The sequence below is a fragment of the Hyperoodon ampullatus genome (assembly GCF_949752795.1).
Source record: "Hyperoodon ampullatus genome assembly, chromosome: 3".
In the NCBI taxonomy this organism is placed as follows: Eukaryota; Metazoa; Chordata; class Mammalia; order Artiodactyla; family Ziphiidae; genus Hyperoodon; species Hyperoodon ampullatus.
Window position 1 is genome coordinate 96,382,948 of NC_136916.1, and position 19,271 is coordinate 96,402,218.

Below are 19,271 nucleotides of genomic sequence, written 5' to 3' on the forward strand. Positions count from 1 at the left end.
CTTTTCCCTATCCCTGGAGGGTGTGACCCCACCCACACCTCATCCCCATGAGAGGCCCCTGTGATGAGCTTCAAGCTGGGGAGAGCCTGTCTGTCCCAAGCTAGCCTTCCAGCCTCTCTGCCTGCCTAGAGGAAGGAGCACCCTGGGCACATGTGGGTAAGCCTGGCCTGCTCCCCACATCCATGAGGACCCCAGGCCTGAGTCCTAGACGCTGTCTTGGCTGCCCTGCCCCTCCCCACCCCCCACCCATGCTGATGCTCTGAGGCCTCCTGAGGCTCTCCTGCTCACCCTTCCCTGGAAACTCCTCTGCCCTCTCTGGTACAGACCCTTCCCTCCACGATCCGGACTCAGCCTCCTCCCTGGCTTCCTAAACCACTGCATGGCCTCCTTAGCCCCTGCTGTAAAACCTTCAGTGAGCCCCTCTGGATGGATTTGTCCCCTAAGTCTGCCCTTCAGTGACCTACCTGGTCTGGTCTGCACTTTCCTAACTTAAGGGTCTCTCTCTCTCTCTCTCTCTCTTTTTTTAAAATTTATTTTGCTGCGCCGGGTCTTGGTTGTACCACACGCGGGATCTTTGTTGTGGCATGTGGACTCTTAGTTGGGGCATGCAGGATCTAGTTCTCCGATGAGGGATCGAACCTGGGCCCCCTGCATTGGGAGCACACGGAGTCTTACCCACTGGACCACCAGGGAAGTCCCCTAACGTTTTCTTACTAGTAAGATGCCATTACCACTTCATGTAACACTCTCACTGCCATCCCCTTGCTGAGTCTTGCTCATCCCCTGGAAGGTTAGCTCCTGGAAAATTGTAAAAGGGAAGAGCCAAATCTGACTACATGTAGAATCTGTTTCTTTTACTTTAACCTTTGCTTTCCGCTGCTTTTGTTCACTAAAAGGATATTGTGTAGGGCTTCCCTGGTGGCGCAGTGGTTGAGAGTCCTCCTGCCGATGTAGGGGACATGGGTTCGTACCCCGGTCCGGGAAGATCCCACATGCCGCGGAGCAGCTGGGCCCGTGAGCCATGGCCGCTGAGCCTGTGCGTCCGGAGCCTGTGCTCCGCAACGGGAGAGGCCACAACAGTGAGAGGCCCGGGTACCGCCAAAAAAAAAAAAAAAAAAAGGATATTGTGTATACATAATGGCCTGCCTCAGGGAACCCTCCCCCTCTGCCAGAATGTTAAACCAAGTGCCTTTTGTTCAGGCAAACATCCGGACCGTGTCCACCTGTGGATGGCTAAGAGAAAGAAGAAATTAACAGTTAACACATCCCTTCCCGGAGGCTGGCCATTCCAGGGGATATTTGCAAAACGTCTGGCCTTTTTACTTTACTGCCTCTCTCCTCCCGCTCTGTGCTATAAAAGAAACTGGCATCCAAACCCCGATAAGATGGTTATTTTGAGACTTTAGTCTGCCGTCTTCTCCGTCTGCTGGCTACACCTCATCTCCGACTTATTGGCCTGCCCTGCGGCAAGCAAAACTCCTCAATTGATGAGTCTTATGTCACCCTGGCCTCAGGCTTACGTGGCCTGGTATCGTCAGGTGCCTCTGAGGTGGAGCCTGGGTCTTCACTTTTTGTTCCCTCATTGACTGGACCAGGTGAAGTAGCTCAGGGGTTCGGTTCCACGTCAGGGTTCTCCTCCCACTGCCGGCCTGGAGCTGGAAAGCTCAGGATGCCCCAGCCCAGGGCGTGCCCTGGAGATCAGAATGGAGGAGGGGTTCCCCAAACCATCCTTCTGCCACCTGATACTTCAAAGGACTTCGGCCCCACCCTGCTCTGGCACGTGTGTTCTTGGGAGTGGTAGGGCCCAGACTGTCCCTGGCATCTGGAGCCTGCCAAGAGCTTGTCCCTCTGGCCCTACCTCATGCACTCTGAGTCCTTCCCACCCAGGGCCAGGCCTGGCCTGACCTGAGAGGCCTGCACTAAACCTCTGGTCAGTAGGAGTCATGACAGCAGTTTCTTGATCCAGGGAGGTGCTGAGGGTGAGGTGGCAGTGCTATGGGCCCAGCTGGCAGGCTGCCTGAGAGGGTGGGAGACCAGCCAGGGAAGAGACACGGCCCGGATCTGCGGCCCGGGACAACAGGCCCATCCCTGTGTAGAGAGAGGGAGGGCACACAGCGAAGTATCAGGAGGAACAGCGTTGTTGGGACAGCCAGGAAAAGAGCTGGTCAGGAGGCAGGTGCCCGGCTGCTAGGTTCATCTGAGCCACAAACAGGCTGAGCAGCCTAGGCAGAGGGGCGCTACCTCTCTGGTCTCATCACCAGTAAAATGAGGCTCTTCCAATGTATGTGGCTTCTCTGGTCTGGCGGAGTTGGGAGGTGGGGGTTATGGAGACTTGTGGGCGGGGCGCTGGGAGCAGAAGGGAGGGGAAGAGGGCCCCCCAACCAGGCTTTTGTAACCCTGCTGCCCCCTAGTGGTGACACAGAGTAACAGAGACGTGGTCTCCCCGGGGGAACACAACGCTGGTCACACCCCGCCTTCCCTAGACAGGGAAAGGAAATTCACGGTTAAGGACCTTAGCGGACACCGCCTCCCTCAAGGCTGCGTGTGTTCCGGGTGGAGGGAAAGGCAGCCCCAGCCAATGCACAAGTACCCACAGCCATGCACAGGATAGCATGGCTTCCTCACTCCTGTATTCATTCTGCAAGCGCCGAGGGAGGCTCTGTAGTTTGCAGGGGCACCGGGCCAGACCCTGGGGATTTAGAGCCCCTTGGCACACCATTCCTGCCCTCAGAGCGCCTCTGTCCAGGGGAGAGCAGACAGGCACACCAGAGACTGGAGAAAATAGGAGACTGCTCTGAGGCATGACTGTTGTGTGAGTAACACCTGGGAAGCACATGGCCGGCGACCGTGGGTCTGTCTGACTATTGGTTTCTCCTGGGCACGTGGGCCTCCAGCCTGCTGGGTCCGGAGGCCTTTGCCACTAGTTTAGGGGAGTCTTTTCCTGCAAGGCCTTCCAGGGATCTGGGTCACCCTCCCTGCAGGAGAGCTGGATTTCTACCTGTGCCTGCTGCTCCCCGCTGCTGTCCTGCCCCCACCCTGGCTGCGAACAGGCACAAGGGGGACGGCAGACCTTGCCTCTCTCCTACAGCCTCCTCTATCTACACCCGCCCTCCCCAAACCTGGTCTGGGGACCTGGGTTCCAAAGACAACAGAGAACATTAGGTCTCAGCTGCATCTCCCCCTCCCAGGCTGGTGCTCTGCGGGCCTTCCAGCTCCAAACACACGGCACGGGGCAGGTGACAGGGGGCCCAACTGCCACCCCACCAGGGCCCTGCCCTGACCTTCAGAGACTAGGCTGGAACTCAGTAGGCAGCACGTGGAGAGGGTGGGAGAAGAAGCGTGTGTGTTTGTGTGTGTGTGTGTGTGTAGCCTGGGTGCGTCACCATCACTGGGAATATAGACGAGTCTGACTCAGTGGGAACATCCGGCATGAAAGGAAGAGAGAGCACAGTGGCATTTCTAAGCAGGATGGGAACTCTGGGTGGTGGAGACTGGCCATGGGGTCAGGGTTGCTGCTCCAAGGCCTGGCCTAGAAAGAGGCTAAGCGTGGTGGGGAGGGGGGAGGGGAGGGGAGACAGGAAGGGGTAGTTCAAGGGGAGCAGAGGTTGGACCTCTGACTGCCTGGGCTGGTCTGGGTAGGAGAGAGGGCAGCAGGGCTTTCTGCTCTGGAGACAGAAGGGGACAAGTCATGCATGGAATTAGAGAAACAGGCCTGGTCAATCAGGCATGAGGGGAAATGCAGGGACTTCTGACCTGCCCTTCAGGGCCTGGAGGTTGGGCACCTGTTACTACTGAACTAAACCCCAGGTGCTCCTGATACGGAGAGACCACCCCTCCTCCCAGAGGCACTAAGGGTGGGATTGCCAGGCAAGCTGCTCCCCTGGGCAGAGACAGCAGCCTCAGATGCACCGGGAAGATCTGGGGAGAGACTTTCCCAGGAAACGTTGCTTCCTTTCTCAGGATCAGAGAGGCTGAAAGGGCCAGCCCTGGAGAGCAAGGCCAGGAAAGGCCCAAGTTAGGAACCAAGAGGGAAGGCTGTTGGCCAGCCCTGAGCTGTGGCAGCACAGACCCTGAGGGATGCTCCCCACACCAAGGGGTGACCTGGACAGCTGAGTGTCCCAGGAGTGACTGTACTTGAAAATACAGGGAAGGGCTTCCCTGGTGGCGCAGTGGTTAAGAATCTGCCTGCTAATGCAGGGGACACGGGTTCGAGCATTGGTCCGGCAAGATCCCACATGCCGCGGAGCAACTAAGCCCATGCGCCACAACTACTGAGCCTGAGCTCTAGAGCCCGCGAGCCACGACTACTGAAGCCCGTGTACCTAGAGCCCGTGCTCCACAACAAAAGAAGCCACTGCAATGAGAAGTCCGCGCACTGCAACGAAGAGTAGCCGCCGCTCGCCGCAACTAGAGAAAGCCAGCACGCAGCAACGAAGACCCAACGCAGCCAAAAATAAAAAATAGGTGAAATAAATAAATATTAAAAAATATATATATATATAAAGAAAATACAGGGAAGACAACGTTGAACCTAATGGAATGAATGACAAATGGTGTTATTTTAGGTATGTGGTAGTACTTGGTGGCCTAGGGGAGGGGAGCTTCTTAATCCCTTCGAATTACTTAAACCAGAACTGATGAGGAGAGTGAGGGGACAGGGGACGCTCATTTGAGTTGGGCCCCTTGGACCAGGGAGCACAGTGGGCTGGGCTATAGGTCTTTCTCTACTAATGGGAGGGCCAGAGGCTACTTGGCTGCCCATCTGTCTGCAGGAAGGCCCAGGCTGGGGTCCCACTGGAGCATAGGGCCCCCTGTGTGGACTCAACCCTCCAGAGAGAAGTCCCTGCCAGTCCATCTGGGGATGCCGGGGCAGGGCAGGGAGAGGTGCTGGGCAGGGCCAGCTGGCTGCCGGGGCCCTGATCCTCGCCCTCTGAGGGTGGATGGTGAGGGCGGTGGCCACGGCGTTCCTGGCTGGGAGCCCAGAGGAGTCTTTTGTAATCACAACATGATCTCGTGTGCTGGGCGGTGAAGCCGGCAGGGAGAGGCCGGCAGAGGCCCGGCTCCGGTGGCTCCAGCTTCCCTCCTGCTCTGGCTCCCCCAGGGCTGCTCTGGAAATCTCTCGGTGCCTGCTGTTGCCATGCACTCGGCTGTGAGTGGCACCTTGCCTTTGGCGGGGGGCTTCTTGGGGCTGGGACACCAGGCAGCCACACTCTGGGGGCAGCTGGGGGCAGCTGGGCCTGGGAGGAAGAGGGCTGTGCCTATGCCGGTGGGGGGCTGGGCAGGGGCATCGGCCACAACGGGGTCCCTGCAGCCAGAGAAGGAGGGACTTGGGGATCTCGGTGCTGAGGCACAGTGTGCCCTGGGGTGGCCCCCCGGCTGGGCCTGCCCTCAGAGCTGGCTCTTTCCTGCCCCGACTGACTGTAGGTAGCTCAGGGCCTGGAGAGGCTGGGCCTGTGGGAGTGGCTCTTTCCCACAGTCTGGGCACAGGTTTGGGGAGTGGGGTCCAGGGCCTGGGAGCTGAGGACAGAGCAGGGGCCTCTTTTCACCGTGGTTCTTGGCCTGGGAGTCAAATAGCCCCCCCTCGACCTCCTGAATACCCTGGCAACTTCCCAGTCACGGCAGGTTCCGCTGCCAGAGCCATTTATAACTCCCATTCCAGGCTCTGCTCTGCAGTGGAGCTCCCAGGAGAGCCGGGGGGAGGGGCAGCCACTGCTGGGAGCTGCAGGCCTGGGTATGAGGCCCCGGCCTGAGCCTCAGAGGTGGCAGGAAGATGGGCACAGAGGCCAGCGGGGTGGGGCTGGGGGGCCTTCCATGGGCCATCTCCCCACGTGACCCTCGCTCTGGTCTGGAGTCTGCTCCTTGGGTGGTAAGAACATGGTAGAGTGGGCGAATGTGAGAGTCGGGGAACTGGTAAGGGATGGGCCCAGCAGTCAGGAGCTTGGGCCCCCTGGCCTCTGCAGGGGTCTCATGGGGCTGAGTCCCCAATGAGCAGGCAGGAGAAGGATGCAGAGCTGGACAGGAGGATCGTTGCCCTTCGCAAGAAGAACCAGGCCTTACTGCGCAGGTACCAGGTGAGTGGGCTGTGACGGGCCGGGAGGACTGGCCGGGTTGGCACTCCCTGTCCGATCTGCAGACCCTGAATGGTTGTCTCTCCCTGCAGGCTCTGGGCCTGGGACCAGGGTTAGGTTGGGTGCGTTCCATCTCAGGGGCTCTGTGAGGGTCCTGGGGACTCTGTGATGTAGTGCCTCTGCCCCCTGGTGTCCCACTGGTGTCTCTCTGTGTAGGCCTGTCAACATCTGTGTCTCTGTGCACCTGGGGGGCCATGGCCTGTGCTGACCCCAGGCCCTCCCACAGGAGATCCAGGAAGACCGTCGGCAGGCAGAGCAGGGGGGCATGGCTGGGACCACGCCGGAGCTCCTCCGTCCTGACGGCCTCACTGTCACCATCAGCCAGGTTCCTGGAGTAAGACCCACCCAGCAGACAGGGTGGGGTGGCAAGGAGGTGGAGGCCCAGCCCGTGCCAGGGGAGCACAGCTGCCCCCGCTCCTCTGCTTCTCCCGCTTACGTTCTGGGGCATATACCTACCAGCTCCCAACCTCATGCAGCCCAGGCCACTGCTGGCCCCCATCCCCAAAGAGCCACAGCTGAAAGGTGACCAGATAGAAGCCTCTTCATGCCCTTTTCCAGCCCCAGAGCTCTGCACCCGTACCCCCAAGCACAGGCCGCTCGTAAACCCCAAACCCCAGGGACACAGAGACGTTGGGGCTGAATGCCAGGAACAGCGTCTGAGGGACAGAGCCTCATTGTCTGAGTGCTTTGGATCTCCCAGCTCAGAGATGATGGGCCACTGTGGAGTCTTGGGCCCCTGGGTGGCCCCAGGCCCGGATAACCTAATGCCACTGGTATGTGAACGCCTCGCAGTGTCAGCTCCTCTGTGGGCATTCCAGGGAGGGCCAGGGCTGGAACCCAGCCTGGGGAACCACCCAAAGGACCCAAGCCCCAGCCTCTGTCCAGTGCTGTCTATGTGGCGTGACGGCACGGCGCCTCATTCTGCAGGGGAAGCGGGTGGTCAGCCGGAACTGGGCAAGGAGCGCCCTTGGACCTGGAGCAGCCAATGAGATGCTTGAGGATGAGGAGGCAGAGGCCCACACTGGCGCCTTCCGCTTGGGGGAGCGGGTGGAGCTGGCTGTGACCATGGAAAACAAAGCCGAGGTGAGCAGTGCTGGTTGGGGGAGCCGGGCGCCAGGAAGGCAGCCTCTTCTTCTCTGGCTCTGCCACACTGCCCATCCGCACCTTCCCCAGGCCAAGCGGATCGTAAGTGAGAAGCCCACCAGAGCAAGGAGCCAGGGGGCAGAAGGGTCACCTGGAGGGGCCTTGGGCCGGAGCCCCTCCATGCAGATGGCCATCAGCTCAGATTCTGCCCAGAAGGTAGCTCTTCAAGAGGGGCTGGGGACATGAATGTGGTGGTCCCCTTTTGGGGGAGGCACAGAAGCTGAGTCACATATGTCCCCCTTTGCAAGGACGTGGCCCAGGCAGGACCTGCAAGAATTTCCAACTCCTTCTTCCTTTCTCTGGCCAGTCTCCACGTTGGGTGGGTCTTGCAGTGAGAGACAGTGTAAGCCAGAGGTGTGACCTAGCCCCTTACCCTACCTGGACCTCTGGTAGCAAGCTGCGGGGGTGGGTGGTCTGGAGGTCTGTCAGGAGGGTGTAAGAGACTGGCCATGTGCCAGGTGTGACCTCTAGGTGGCAGCAGCCCCTAGTCTTGGCTCTCGCTCACAGCTGCTGGGTGCCTCTCCACCCTGCCTGCACCTGACCACACACCCCAGCGACAACTCTGTGGATAGATGCTGTTATTATCCCCATTTTACAGATGAGGAAATGACACACAGAGAGGTTAAGTAACTTGCCCAAAAGACACCACTAACGCGTGGACGAAAACTGTGCCTATAGCAAACAGCATGTTAGAGATGGAATGGATCTAATTTTTTTGGTGGGGGGACCTCAAGACCTTGAGAGAGGAAGGGGTTAGTAGACTCTGGATCCCCATTCTAAGCTCAGGGCTCTTTCTGCTTCGACCCCGTTGTGCTTTGTGTCTTCTCCCTGCAGGGTGTCCGGGAGCCCCAGAGTCCAGGCCTGATCCCAGGCCCAGCTCTCCGCCGGCCAGCGGGGGGGCCCCCGGAGGTGGGCTGGGACTATGCCCAGTGGAAGCAGGAGCGAGAGCAGATCGACCTGGCCCGCCTGGCGCGGCACAGAGACGCACAGGGTGACTGGCGCCGCCCGTGGGACCTGGACAAGGCCAAGCCCACGTGGGTGGCAGGGCTGGGCATCCTGCTGGTTCGACATGCTTGTGGGGCTGAGTTGGGCTAACTGTGGGTGTCTCTTGGAGGGCTGCTGGGACCCTCCCCAGGGTGGTGAGGCTCTGCCTGACACTCTGTTCAGACCCTGGGCTCAGGGCTGTGTGTGGGCACTGCGTTTCCCACATTTCTCGGGCCCACCCTCTCCATGCTGTCCTTGGTTCGTGGCTGGGCTTGGGGCTGGGACTGGGGCAGGAGGTGTCGGCCCACCAGCAGCCTTGCAGCCTCTGTGCTCCCTGCCAGCAGCCTGCCTGACTCCCCCTCTCTGCAACGCAGGCCACAAGACTCCAGCAAGCCTTGGGAAGAGGGCCCGGCCAGGGTGGGCAGCACGAGGGGTGAGCCAACACCCACCCCTCCTGGATTTTTTCACCCCTTGCCCCCACTTCCTCTCTGTTCCCTGTCTCTTGGTTTACCACTTATTTTCAGAGCTGGAAGGAAGCATGGAAGGACATCTTCCTTCCTCTCCCTCCCTATCAGAGGAGGTCACCACTTCCCATCCTCCGAACCTACAGCCCCTGTCCTGGATTCTGACTGCAGAAGGTCTGGGGAGAAGGGCTCACCAGGAAGTCAGCGCTGGGGTCCTTTTGAGGTGTTGGTCCCTCGTAGGCGGCAGCCACCCCTCGCCTGTTATAGGAACAGAACTCTGCTTGCTGGCCCCTCATTTTACACACAAGGGAGCTTGAGGCTGGAGAGGCTCTGCCGGTCACCTGGTCAGGAGTGACACAGCGAGCACAGGGACACAGCTCCCCGGACCCCCAGGCCAGGGCTCTTTTTTGGGAGCCAGAACACTCACAGCTGGCAGCTTCCTGGTCCCGAAAGAACTGATGTTCCTGCTGTGGATCTTTTGTGACGCCCACCCTTTCCCCATTTCCTTTTTCCACTTAGGCCCCAGGAGCCACCGAAAGCTACAGCCCCCACCGTTGCCCCCTGATGGCAAAGGTGAGCTGGGACAGGAGGAGAAGCAGGTCCCACGTGCTGGTGAAGGAGCTGGGCTGCTATGGACCTCTTCTCTCTTGATTTGTGGACCATCTCTTGCAGGTGATACTACTCGGGGTGGGCAACCCAGCAGACCTTTGGTGGCGCTGGCCACGCGCAGCAAAGCTCGGGGGACAGAGAGGCTGACTGGCAGGGCCCGCAGGTAACATGTGGCAGGGAGCAAAATCAAGGGAGGCATCTGGGCTCCCTAATTTCCTGGCCCTCCCCTGCCCCTGGGAGGTCAGGCGCGGTGCCTGCTCCAGCTCCCGGGGCCTCTGCCTCTTGGCTGACTGCTGCCTTGTGGCAGGTTAATGAGATGCGGGGAGAGGCCATCAGCAAAGGCAGCAGCAGCGAGAGCCTGGTGTCCAGGGAGGCTGGTGGTAATTACAGCAGTTACCGTCCCCTGGGAAGTCAGGCGCGCCTTTCCCAGGCAGCGCAGGCCGGGACACGCACGGAGTCCCCACAGAACTCAAGGTGCTGCAGGCTTGGCCATAAACAGCAGCTGGGGACCTGCAACGGGGCTACGGTGGGCGGTGTTCAGAGGAAGTGGCTGGGTTTGGGGAGGAAGGTTGGGCTGGAAGGGAAGCATCCTGGAGCCTCGTTCTGGCTCTGAGGTTCCTCGGAGACCCTTGGGCTGTCCCTGAAGGACATGGGCTGCTGGCTATGGAGCAGGTGACGTGAAGTGGGATGGGTAGTAGTGGGGCCTGCCATGTTCTGTGTTTCTGCAGGTGGGAAATGAAGGAAGGCAAGGAGGAGCTGGAGAGCCAGGAGGTGGGTACCTGGGCATAGGATGGGGCGGGCTAGGGACATGAGCCCTGAATTCACCAACCAGCAGAGCCGACCTCTTGTTGTCAGGGAAGCCCAAGCACCAGAAGGACTCCAAATGAGAAGGAACATGCGCAGACTCCGAGCAGGATGGAGCCGGGCGGAGCCATGAGTGTCCCAGCAACCAGCCCAGCTCCAGCATCAGCATCACCAGAGGAGCCAAAAGGGGAATCAGGAGCTTCGACAGCCAGTCCTGAGCCTGGCTCTCCACGAGACACGGACTTGCTTCCCCTCGACCTCTCTCTAGGACGTGCCAGTAGCCCTGGGCCCGGGGAGAGCACGTGTGTGCTCAATCCAAGGCCTGGGACCCAGGACAGCCCTGTGTCCTGGCTGGAGGGTCACGAGCAGCCCCTGGGGTGGACCGAGCCCCAGGCTGAGCCAGAAGCCCAGACTTGTTCTGGGCCCCCAAAAGAGGCAGGGCCCCTGGAACCCAGAGAAGACAGGCCTGACAAGGCTGGGGCCCAGCAGGTCCTGGCACCTCGAAGCAGACCCCCCAGAGGAGGCAGCCAAAGGGTGAGGGGCACAGGAGGTATGAGGCGCAGGACAGGGGCTCCTGCCCCTGCAAGAAGATGCTGAGCCAAGCTCGCGGGGGCAGGGGGCCAGGCTGGGGAGGGGAGGAGGGAAGACACCGTCAAAAATCTTTGAGCTCTGGGCACGCGGTAGCTGGCAGCTGTGGCAGCCTGGCCGAGCAGTTTGGCAGACTCTCTGGTGGTGTGACACTGTGAAGGCAAGGAGCCAACCCCTGCACCTCACGGGCGGCCCCCTGTGCACGTGTGTGCTCTCACCTGCAGGTAGAGCCCCTGGTGTATCCCCACGCCACACCTGGTCTGTGAGGCTGGCAAGCCCTGCCCCAAGCCTGCTGCTGCCCAGGCCACAAGCTCCCTGACCCTGGCGAGAGGACAAGGCTTGGAAGCACTCAGCACCTGGCTCTCCTGGCTTCCATCACCCCCAGGGCCTGGCCTCCCTCTCCGGCTGTCGGCTCCTGGCATCTCAGGTACAGGCAGCCTCAGCAGCTGGCATGGCCAGCCCAGGCTCGGGCCCTTTCCTACACTCCTGCCTTGCACCCAGGTGAATCACAGTCCAAGACTCACAGGATGGCCAACCTGGGGAATCTCACAATCAGCTGGCAGCCTCCTGCCTTTCTCTGGGCCTCAGCCTCCTGGAAGAGGAGGCTGAGGCCCAGAGAAAGGGAGGCCACAGCCAGCAGGGACAGAGCTGGGGACAGAAGAGCAGAGCTCAGGTCTCCTCTGTGAAAGGAAGGGTCTCTGAAATGGGGTGGCGGGGTGGAGGAAGGAGGGGCCAGCTTCCTCTCCCCACAGCAGGCGCGGGAGCCCACCGTCAGGGACCTTGTCCCCCACCCCCAGGTCAGACATGGAGTGCACCCTGAACTGGGGCAGAGGGAGCCTGCCACCCAGGGTCGTTTCCTGCCATCTGCAGCTTCCTCCTCCCACCACCTCCCTGCACTGTGTCATGCTAGAGCAAGGTCTCAGGCAGTGACCCAAGAGGCAGAGAAACAGCAACTCCAGCTAAGTACGACATCAGGACTTGTCTTTCCTACTTAGTCTCTGTTCCCATCCCTCCCCTGAGGCCCACGTCTCTGCACAAGCTGTGGCTTCCTCTCAATTCAACAAACATTTCCTGAGCACCCACTACCAGCAATGCAGCCGGTGGGCGATGGTGACTTTGCCAGCAAGAGGGAGGGAAGAAACCCCTGCATCCGGCAGACCCAGGCTGCACAGCAGGAGCTGTTCTTGGCTGTAGGTGCCCGACAGGGGCTGGGGATGGTAGTAGGAGCCCAGAGGGAACCATCCCACCATTGCTCGCAGAGGCAGGCGCGTCTCCCTTTCTCATCGTGTGTACCCTTTGCCCCCAATCCCCTGCCTGGATCTCCCCACGTGGCTCTGCCACAGTTGTTCCTCTCTGCTGAGGGTCCTGGGCCTCACCAGCCTCTCTGGGTTCTCTAGGGAGTGTCCGGATCATCCCCAGCATCTCTCCGCTGTCAGTGAGGCCTAAACTGTGGCTCTTGCTCCGCTCTCCACCCCCTCTACTGAGGAAGCATGAGGAGGGGGTGTCTTTTTGGCAGATCAGATTGTTTCGAGCAGTGCCTCTCACACATTAAGGTGCAGAGCAATGCAGATTCTAACTCGGGAGGTCTGGGCTGGGCCTGGGAACTTGCATTTCTACTAGGCTCCAAGTGCCGCCTCTGCTGCTGCTTCCTGGACCACACTGTGAGAGTAAGGGTTTGGACTAGAGTGTATGGAAGGCTAGGGGCAAAGACAGACTCTAGACTCTAAGGGCTGGCTGCTGGCTCTGTAGGGGATGGGGGCAGGCTGCCCCTGCCCGGTGGGAGCTTCCTGGCCTCAGAGTTGGGTGGGACACTGACGCACTGGGTAGATCCTTGAGAGTGGGTGGTGTCAACTTCCTGTAGTGGGGAGTGAGAAAGCTGGTTGGGAACGGGATGAGGTGAAGGGGGTTGGAAGAGGTGAGGACTGATCAGAGGAATTTTGGAAAGGCTTGGGAACATTCTGTGCCTATGGGAAGAAGACCCCTGTGAGATATGAAAAGGCAAGGGTGAAAGAGTCCAAGCTCAAGTTTTCCTTTTGCCTTCCAGTCACATATGTGTGGCTTTGGAACATGACACTGGCTCTGGAACTCACGACTCCCAAAGGATGGAGCTGGGGTAGAGCAGGTTCGGGCAGCCTCGAATTCAGATGTCTCCCAAATAATTCTGATCCAGAATTTGAATTCTAAGATTCACAAACTTCCCCCAGCCCCCAGTGCCCCCAACTGTACAGATGTGCCTTCATTAAAGGGTCTGTGCCAAAGCATGTTTGACTATGGGATGGGGATGTAGAACTTGGGCAGAACTCTGGTTGAGGCCTCACAGCAAGACCTAAGCAGGAGAGGAAGCTGGACAAAAGGGCTATGGAGAAATAGGGCTTCTCTCCCTTCTGGATGTTAGGAGAAAGGGATGTCATGGGAATGAGTCACTAGGGCTTGGAGAGAATGGAGTCTGGCACAGGACATCTTCGTTGCAGGAGGACTGGAGTGCAAGGCAAGTATCACTGAACTTTTCTCAAAAAAGGGGAGCCCTTCTTCAGGAGCAATGAACCAGCAGCTCTGGGGGCCACCCCTCCTGCTCTAGGATGGAACCAGCTAAGGAACAGGAGGGAAGCATAGACATCTCTCCACAAAGCTCGGGACCATGGAAGGCTGCTCTGTTTCCTTCTGGCTCCTTTGGTTAAAGGCCTGGCTGGGAGCCTTCTTCTTGGATTCCCTTCTCCTCTCCAACCAACAGACAAGACTGCTCCTCAAAGGTGGGAAGTTCTTCATGGAACACGGCTTCAGGAGCCCAGGCACAGAGCTGGAGGAACTGACAAGGGAGAGTGCAGTGGGTAGTAGGGAGCCAGCAGGGAGATGACAGCTTTACCTAAGGCCTCAAAACAAGGAGGGCAGAAGAGGTGGAAAGCATCTCTGTCCTGGCCCATATCCCCTTACAGAGGGGAGCAGCAGACCACATTGTAAGGGAGGTATTTTGGGGATGATAGGCAGCATGGTTGAGGGGAACAAGCATGGGCCTTGGAATCGGAGAGACTGAATCTGAATCCGAGGTCTGCCACCTGCTAGCTGGATGACTCTGGTCAATTTTAACATCTAAAAGCCTCAGTTTTCTTGCCTGCAAAATGGAGCTAGTAATACCTACGATGAAGGGTTGTTAAGAAAATTAAAGATGAGAATATGCAAAATATACCTGGCACACCGTAGGCACTCTATTCACAGTAGCACACAGAAGGCACTCAGTAAATATCTGTCGAATAAATAAAGTAGCTTTTTGTTGTGATCTCTGTCTACTTGGTTTTCTGTCTTTTCCATTGTCTTCTCTCTTAGTCTCATGGTCACTGGAGTCAATACACTCTCAGGGAAACAGGGATGGTTTGTAAACGTTACCCAGCCTTCTAGGACAGTGAGCTGCTTTTAATCCCCCGGGGTAGTCTGGTTCAGTTAAAAGCATCATGAAGTGACTCTGCCCTTACAGGGAATGTTCTTTGCCCTCATCCACCCACTGGATCACAAGGATATCCTAAGCATTTCCCCCTGACTTTGCACACTGCCTCTTGCAGCTCAGAGTGTTTCCTCTTTTCTTCTGTTTACATCATAGCAATCTCAGGAACTCACTCCCCAGAAACAAACTCCTTTGTGGAGTTTGCTCCATGCCTTCCAAAGTTTTATCACTGAAAGGAGCAGCAATGCCGGTATTTTCTTATAATCAAGAGACGGGTAATTGGGGATCCCTGGAAGCAGGGGATCCCCAGCTATCTAACAAGTCCCAAGTTTGGAAGGTTTGACCACCAGTCAGCTCCAGCCCCAAACCCTAGCCTCAGGGACAGGAATAACAGGAAAAGATGGCACTGGCCCCTGAAAAGAAAAAAGGAAATGGCAAAAATCCCACTTTGGCCATATCTTCTTATTTGGGGGACTAAATCGGGGGGGTCAAGGGAATAGGAGAAACTAAAGGCACCACTTCACTTCTGCCTCTTAAGTCATTTATCAGTGTCCACAGACCCTGCAAGCGTCTCTTCCTGAGTGAGGGATATCAGGGCTTACGAGGAAGAGCTGACACAGGGTGACCACAGCCCCACTGAGGGGGAGAAGGCGAGGCTGGGCAAGGCAATGAGAGAAGCCGCGTAAGGCACAGACCAAGGCTGCTTTCTCTCAGCAAGTCTGCCGGCCTACGTCATGGCCTCTCATTAAGCATCCACTTGACGCCGGGGAAGTGAAATAGCACAGACCTGGCACCAGAAAGGACAAACGTGGCACCCACTGCTCCTTTTAAGGACTGGCTGGAGGAGCTGCAGGCCCCAAGGCAGGAGGTGAGGCAAACACATCAGTACCTTTGTGGGAGGGGGAGGGAGGACTCTTTCAGGCCTGCCTCCTTTTTTAAAAAATTTTTTTGCAGGCCTCTCACTGTTGTGGCCTCTCCCGTTGCGGAGCACAGGCTCCGGACGCGCAGGCCCAGCGGCCACGGCTCACGGGCCCAGCCGCTCCGCGGCATGTGGGATCCTCCCGGACCGGGGCACGTACCCGTGTCCCCTGCATCGGCAGGCGGACTCTCAACCACTGCGCCACCAGGGAAGCCCCTGCCTCCTTCTTAACAAGCTCCCCAGGACAAGCTCTCCTGCAACCTTCAAGAATAACCAACAATGGGGCTTCCCTGGTGGCGCAGTGGTTGAGAGTCCGCCTGCCGATGCAGGGGACACGGGTTCGTGCCCCGGTCCGGGAGGATCCCACATGCCGCGGAGCGGCTGGGCCCGTGAGCCGTGGCCGCTGGGCCTGCGCGTCCGGAGCCTGTGCTCCGCAACGGGAGAGGCCACAACAGTGAGAGGCCTGTGTACCGGAAAAAAAAAAAAAAAGGAATAACCAACAATGAAGGCTTTTTCCCTTTTAAAACTCTAGGGACACAGTGTTTCCTCTTCCCTCAGCAGGGCAGCTGGCTTCAACCAAGAAAGAGGGTCAAAAGTCACCTTTGGATAACCATCTGTTCAAACAGTAATACCCTAACCCCAAGTTACTGAATCAGAGGGAGAGGTTGGGCCAGTGCTTCTCACATTCCAGCGTGCATCCGAAACACCCGCAAGGCTGGTTAACACAGTGCGGCGCTCCTCCTCCTGAATTTCTCATTCGGTCGGTATGGGATGGGGCCTCAGACATGGCGTTTCTAACAAGTTCCCAGGTGATGCTGATGCTGATGGTCTGGACACTGGTGTAATGTTTGCTCCCTGCCCCTTCACATTTCTTTCCATGCATCATTTTTGCCCAAAGGGACAGTCCCTCCCTTGAAAATATATTAATTACCTCATGTGAATATACTGAACTTTTATTCCCAAGATCTCGAAGCCCTGTCACACCTATTAGCTCCATTTGCTCTCATGAATTCCCATTTGGTTAGGAGGAAAGAGAGAGGTCAAGGGCGATAACCCATGCTGTCGTTGAGTCCGTAGGCTGCCTGTCTTCCAGTTCAGGGGTCCCTCCCAAGAGCACACTGCCTCCCCAACCCAGATCCTCATGATATGTGAGCTGCCTACAGCTCAGAGACTGGCTGCTGTGACTCAGCACTGCCCAGACTTCTAGCAGGGAGCTGAAGGGACAGGTGGCCTCCAGGACAAGGTGGGAGGAGACCTCAACTCATCCTCTGAACATGGAGGTAGCAGAGAGAGGTAGAGGTAAAAGGAAATCCTTGGTAACCAGGAACTGCTTTTTTGGACAAGTTGGTTTGGGGACTTTTGAGGCTCACTTCGTACACTGTAGGCAATAAATAAATAGTTCTTGAAATAATGGTAGTGGTTTATGGAAAATGTTCTAAGGAAAGTTAGAATCTTACTGCTGATTAACTGATGAGCTATTGTAAAAACAGATTACTGAAGTTAAGGAAACAGGAAAGTAACAAGGGTAGATTCTTGTTGGCATGACTGTAAAATCCTTGAGGGCAAGAACTGTATGGTAATTTTCTGGTCCCATAGGAGCAGCTTAACAAATGTTTGTAGAATGGAATGCGGCACAGGGAAGCTGGTTTGGCTCTGGTGCTCCTTACCGACCAGGTGGCTCAAGGACACTGTGTGCCACTGGGAGCCACGGCTGTTTCTGCGCTTAGGACAGACAGACAGCCTGGTAGAGTCTGGGAGTGTGGTTAAAAAAAAGATTTCATCTTTGTATTTTTAAATTAGCTACTGGAGGGAACAAAGAGCGTAACACAGGTTTTCTGGCAGCAGAAACCTACATGTTATGTCAGCAAGTAAAACAGATGCGACCCAAAAACTGTTGATAAAGCAGATATTTTTATAGCTCAAATTGGCCACAGGGCCAGGACAAAGGAGACAATGAATGGGTTACATATTCTCTGTTGCCTCCTTGAAGCACCACATGGAATACAGCTGTGGACTCCTGGCACCTGGCAAGAACAGGCAGGCCAAGCCCAAGCCCCTCAACCTGGCAGTGAAGAAACCGCGGCCAGAACGGCCAGTGCAGCTGTGATCTAGCAATTCACTTCCCTGAACCAAGATTCTCGGCTGTGGATACACAAGTGGATCATGACAGTGACACCACGATGACTCTAGGGCCAATGCTATCCAACGCAGTGATCAACCAGGTGATCAACAGTGCCAGGCACTGAGCTTAGTGCTGGTCCTCTGAAACGAGCGAGGCCACTGTGGTCCCTCCCTCCACCGAGGGAGAACAACAATATGTACAGCTGTGGCCCTTTTGTTACTGCACTGCAATTCCAGAAATACCACCATTCTCTGCAGACAGGAAGGGGAGGGCAATTATTATCCCTTTTAAATAGCTGTGGTAGCCCTAAAGCTCGGGACCTGACCTTTCAGTTCCCCTTAAAGAAACATGTAGAAACAAGTAGATGCTCTCCACTCAGCATTTCAAAACAGGATATAAATACTCAACGAAAGAACACACTATCTTAGGATTCCCTAGTGAAAACCAAAAAACAAGGTAGACAGAAAAAATTCCAAAGCTGTGGTATCATATGTGTAGAAATCTCGAGCTGTTCGGAAGAAAAATATTTCTTATGCCGGAAACTTCAGAGAAACACTTCCTCAGCACAGTGGGGGAAAGAAATGATACCCACACAAGCCCAGTCTAAATGGCTTAGCAAACTCCTCACCCCTCACCCTCCAGAGCTATGCTTTCGAAAGAGGATTATTTCATCAAATGCAGGCTGTCGAGAAATAAACGCACACGGTCACTTCTAACATAAACACCTAGAAATGATCCAGGTAGTCCCAGTGCAAAGCAGTTAAAGGAAAATAATCCCCCTTTGCCCAGACCTCTCCTTCCCAGATCAAAACCTGATGGACAATTTTGCAGCTAATTTCTAACCCTTGAAAATAAAGCTATTCCAACCGCTGCTCCCTGCCACCAGGCCCTGTTCTGGTGGAACAGTGACCTTCGCATTGGCCAACAGGCTCCTGCTGCACACTGCTGTATGTGCCCAACGTGTGAAGCCGTGTGCAACTGCAGAAGCCACATGTCCCCGTCTACAGAAAGGAGGGGCTGGCTTGAAGAACTTTGGAAACTCACTCCCCTTCTGCTCTGCCTTACCAAGCCCTCTCACAGAAAGCCATTGTGTAGGCTCAAGAGGGAAATAAAAGAAGGGTGGACTTTTTCCATGCTCCCCTGCAGACCACAAGGTGATGGAAAAGCACAGCAGCCACCCCCCAACAGCTCCGGAGAAGTACAGGCCTCAGGGGGCCCCACCGACACTGGCTTCTCACTCGGGTTCGCACTGGGCAACATTGTCTAATAATGAGCTGAGCTCAATTGCTTGCTGTGTATTTTGCAGCACAACTAATCCCTCATATTTGTGCTTTCCACCCACATGTCTTTTATTGTTTGCTCTAGGGAAGAAAAAGCCTCACCTCTGAAGCAACCTACACCTTCTCTCTGCCCTGTGGCTCTCTCACCTCCTCCACTGTAGACAAAGCTCTGTCCAACCACTGCAGACACATCCATTTGTCTCCCCCAGTATTAGCACTTCTTGAGCTTTCTGGGGGCCAGTGGTTTAAAGGCGAGAACAGCGATGCTATCAGGCGGCTGACCCTCACTTCAGCTCAGCTCTCAGCCAGCTCAATGTTTATAATAATTCTCAATCTCGTGCTTACTGGTCCCTCAGCTCCCTCAGCTGGGCAGCTGCTCAGAGTCCTTTAAAGGCAGAACTTTTCCCAACAATTTTAGGGTTGGCAAAAGGTAGCTGTTCTTCCAACCCTGTGATTGCTTCCCGACTAAGACGGATTCCTGCCATCCTTCATTTTGGTCAAACCACCAGGCACAGAGAACATTAGAGCAATTGCTTTTTCCTCTTACACCTCATTCCTTACCACCCGTCACCACACCTCAGACTGTCACCTCTACTCCGTCCCCAAGAAGCATGAAGAGAGAAATGATCGACTTACACAGGCTGACGGAGAGTTCTTAGAATGTATTTTTGTTCACCTGAAAAATAAAACTTTTAAAAAATATACAGGACTTTTTGAGTACAGGTATATCTTAAATGGCTGAATTATAAATAATGTCTCTGGTCACACTCACAGCTAGAGCTGGAGCTAATGTC

General features: G+C 56.4%; 1 protein-coding gene across 1 annotated transcript; it reads left to right on the forward strand.

Moving 5' to 3' along the window:
* Positions 1-4,966: 4,966 nt before the first annotated feature.
* CCDC9B (coiled-coil domain containing 9B) lies at positions 4,967-10,729 on the forward strand (the record flags this gene model as incomplete). Its single annotated transcript, XM_079701039.1, is given in 12 exon segments — positions 4,967-5,026; positions 5,030-5,149; positions 5,961-6,071; positions 6,355-6,462; positions 7,056-7,211; positions 7,302-7,427; positions 8,106-8,305; positions 8,630-8,688; positions 9,239-9,292; positions 9,392-9,491; positions 10,057-10,099; positions 10,184-10,729. Coding segments are annotated over 12 exon segments (1,644 nt in total). The 5' UTR covers positions 4,967-5,005.
* Between the last annotated feature and the right edge of the window lie 8,542 nt (positions 10,730-19,271).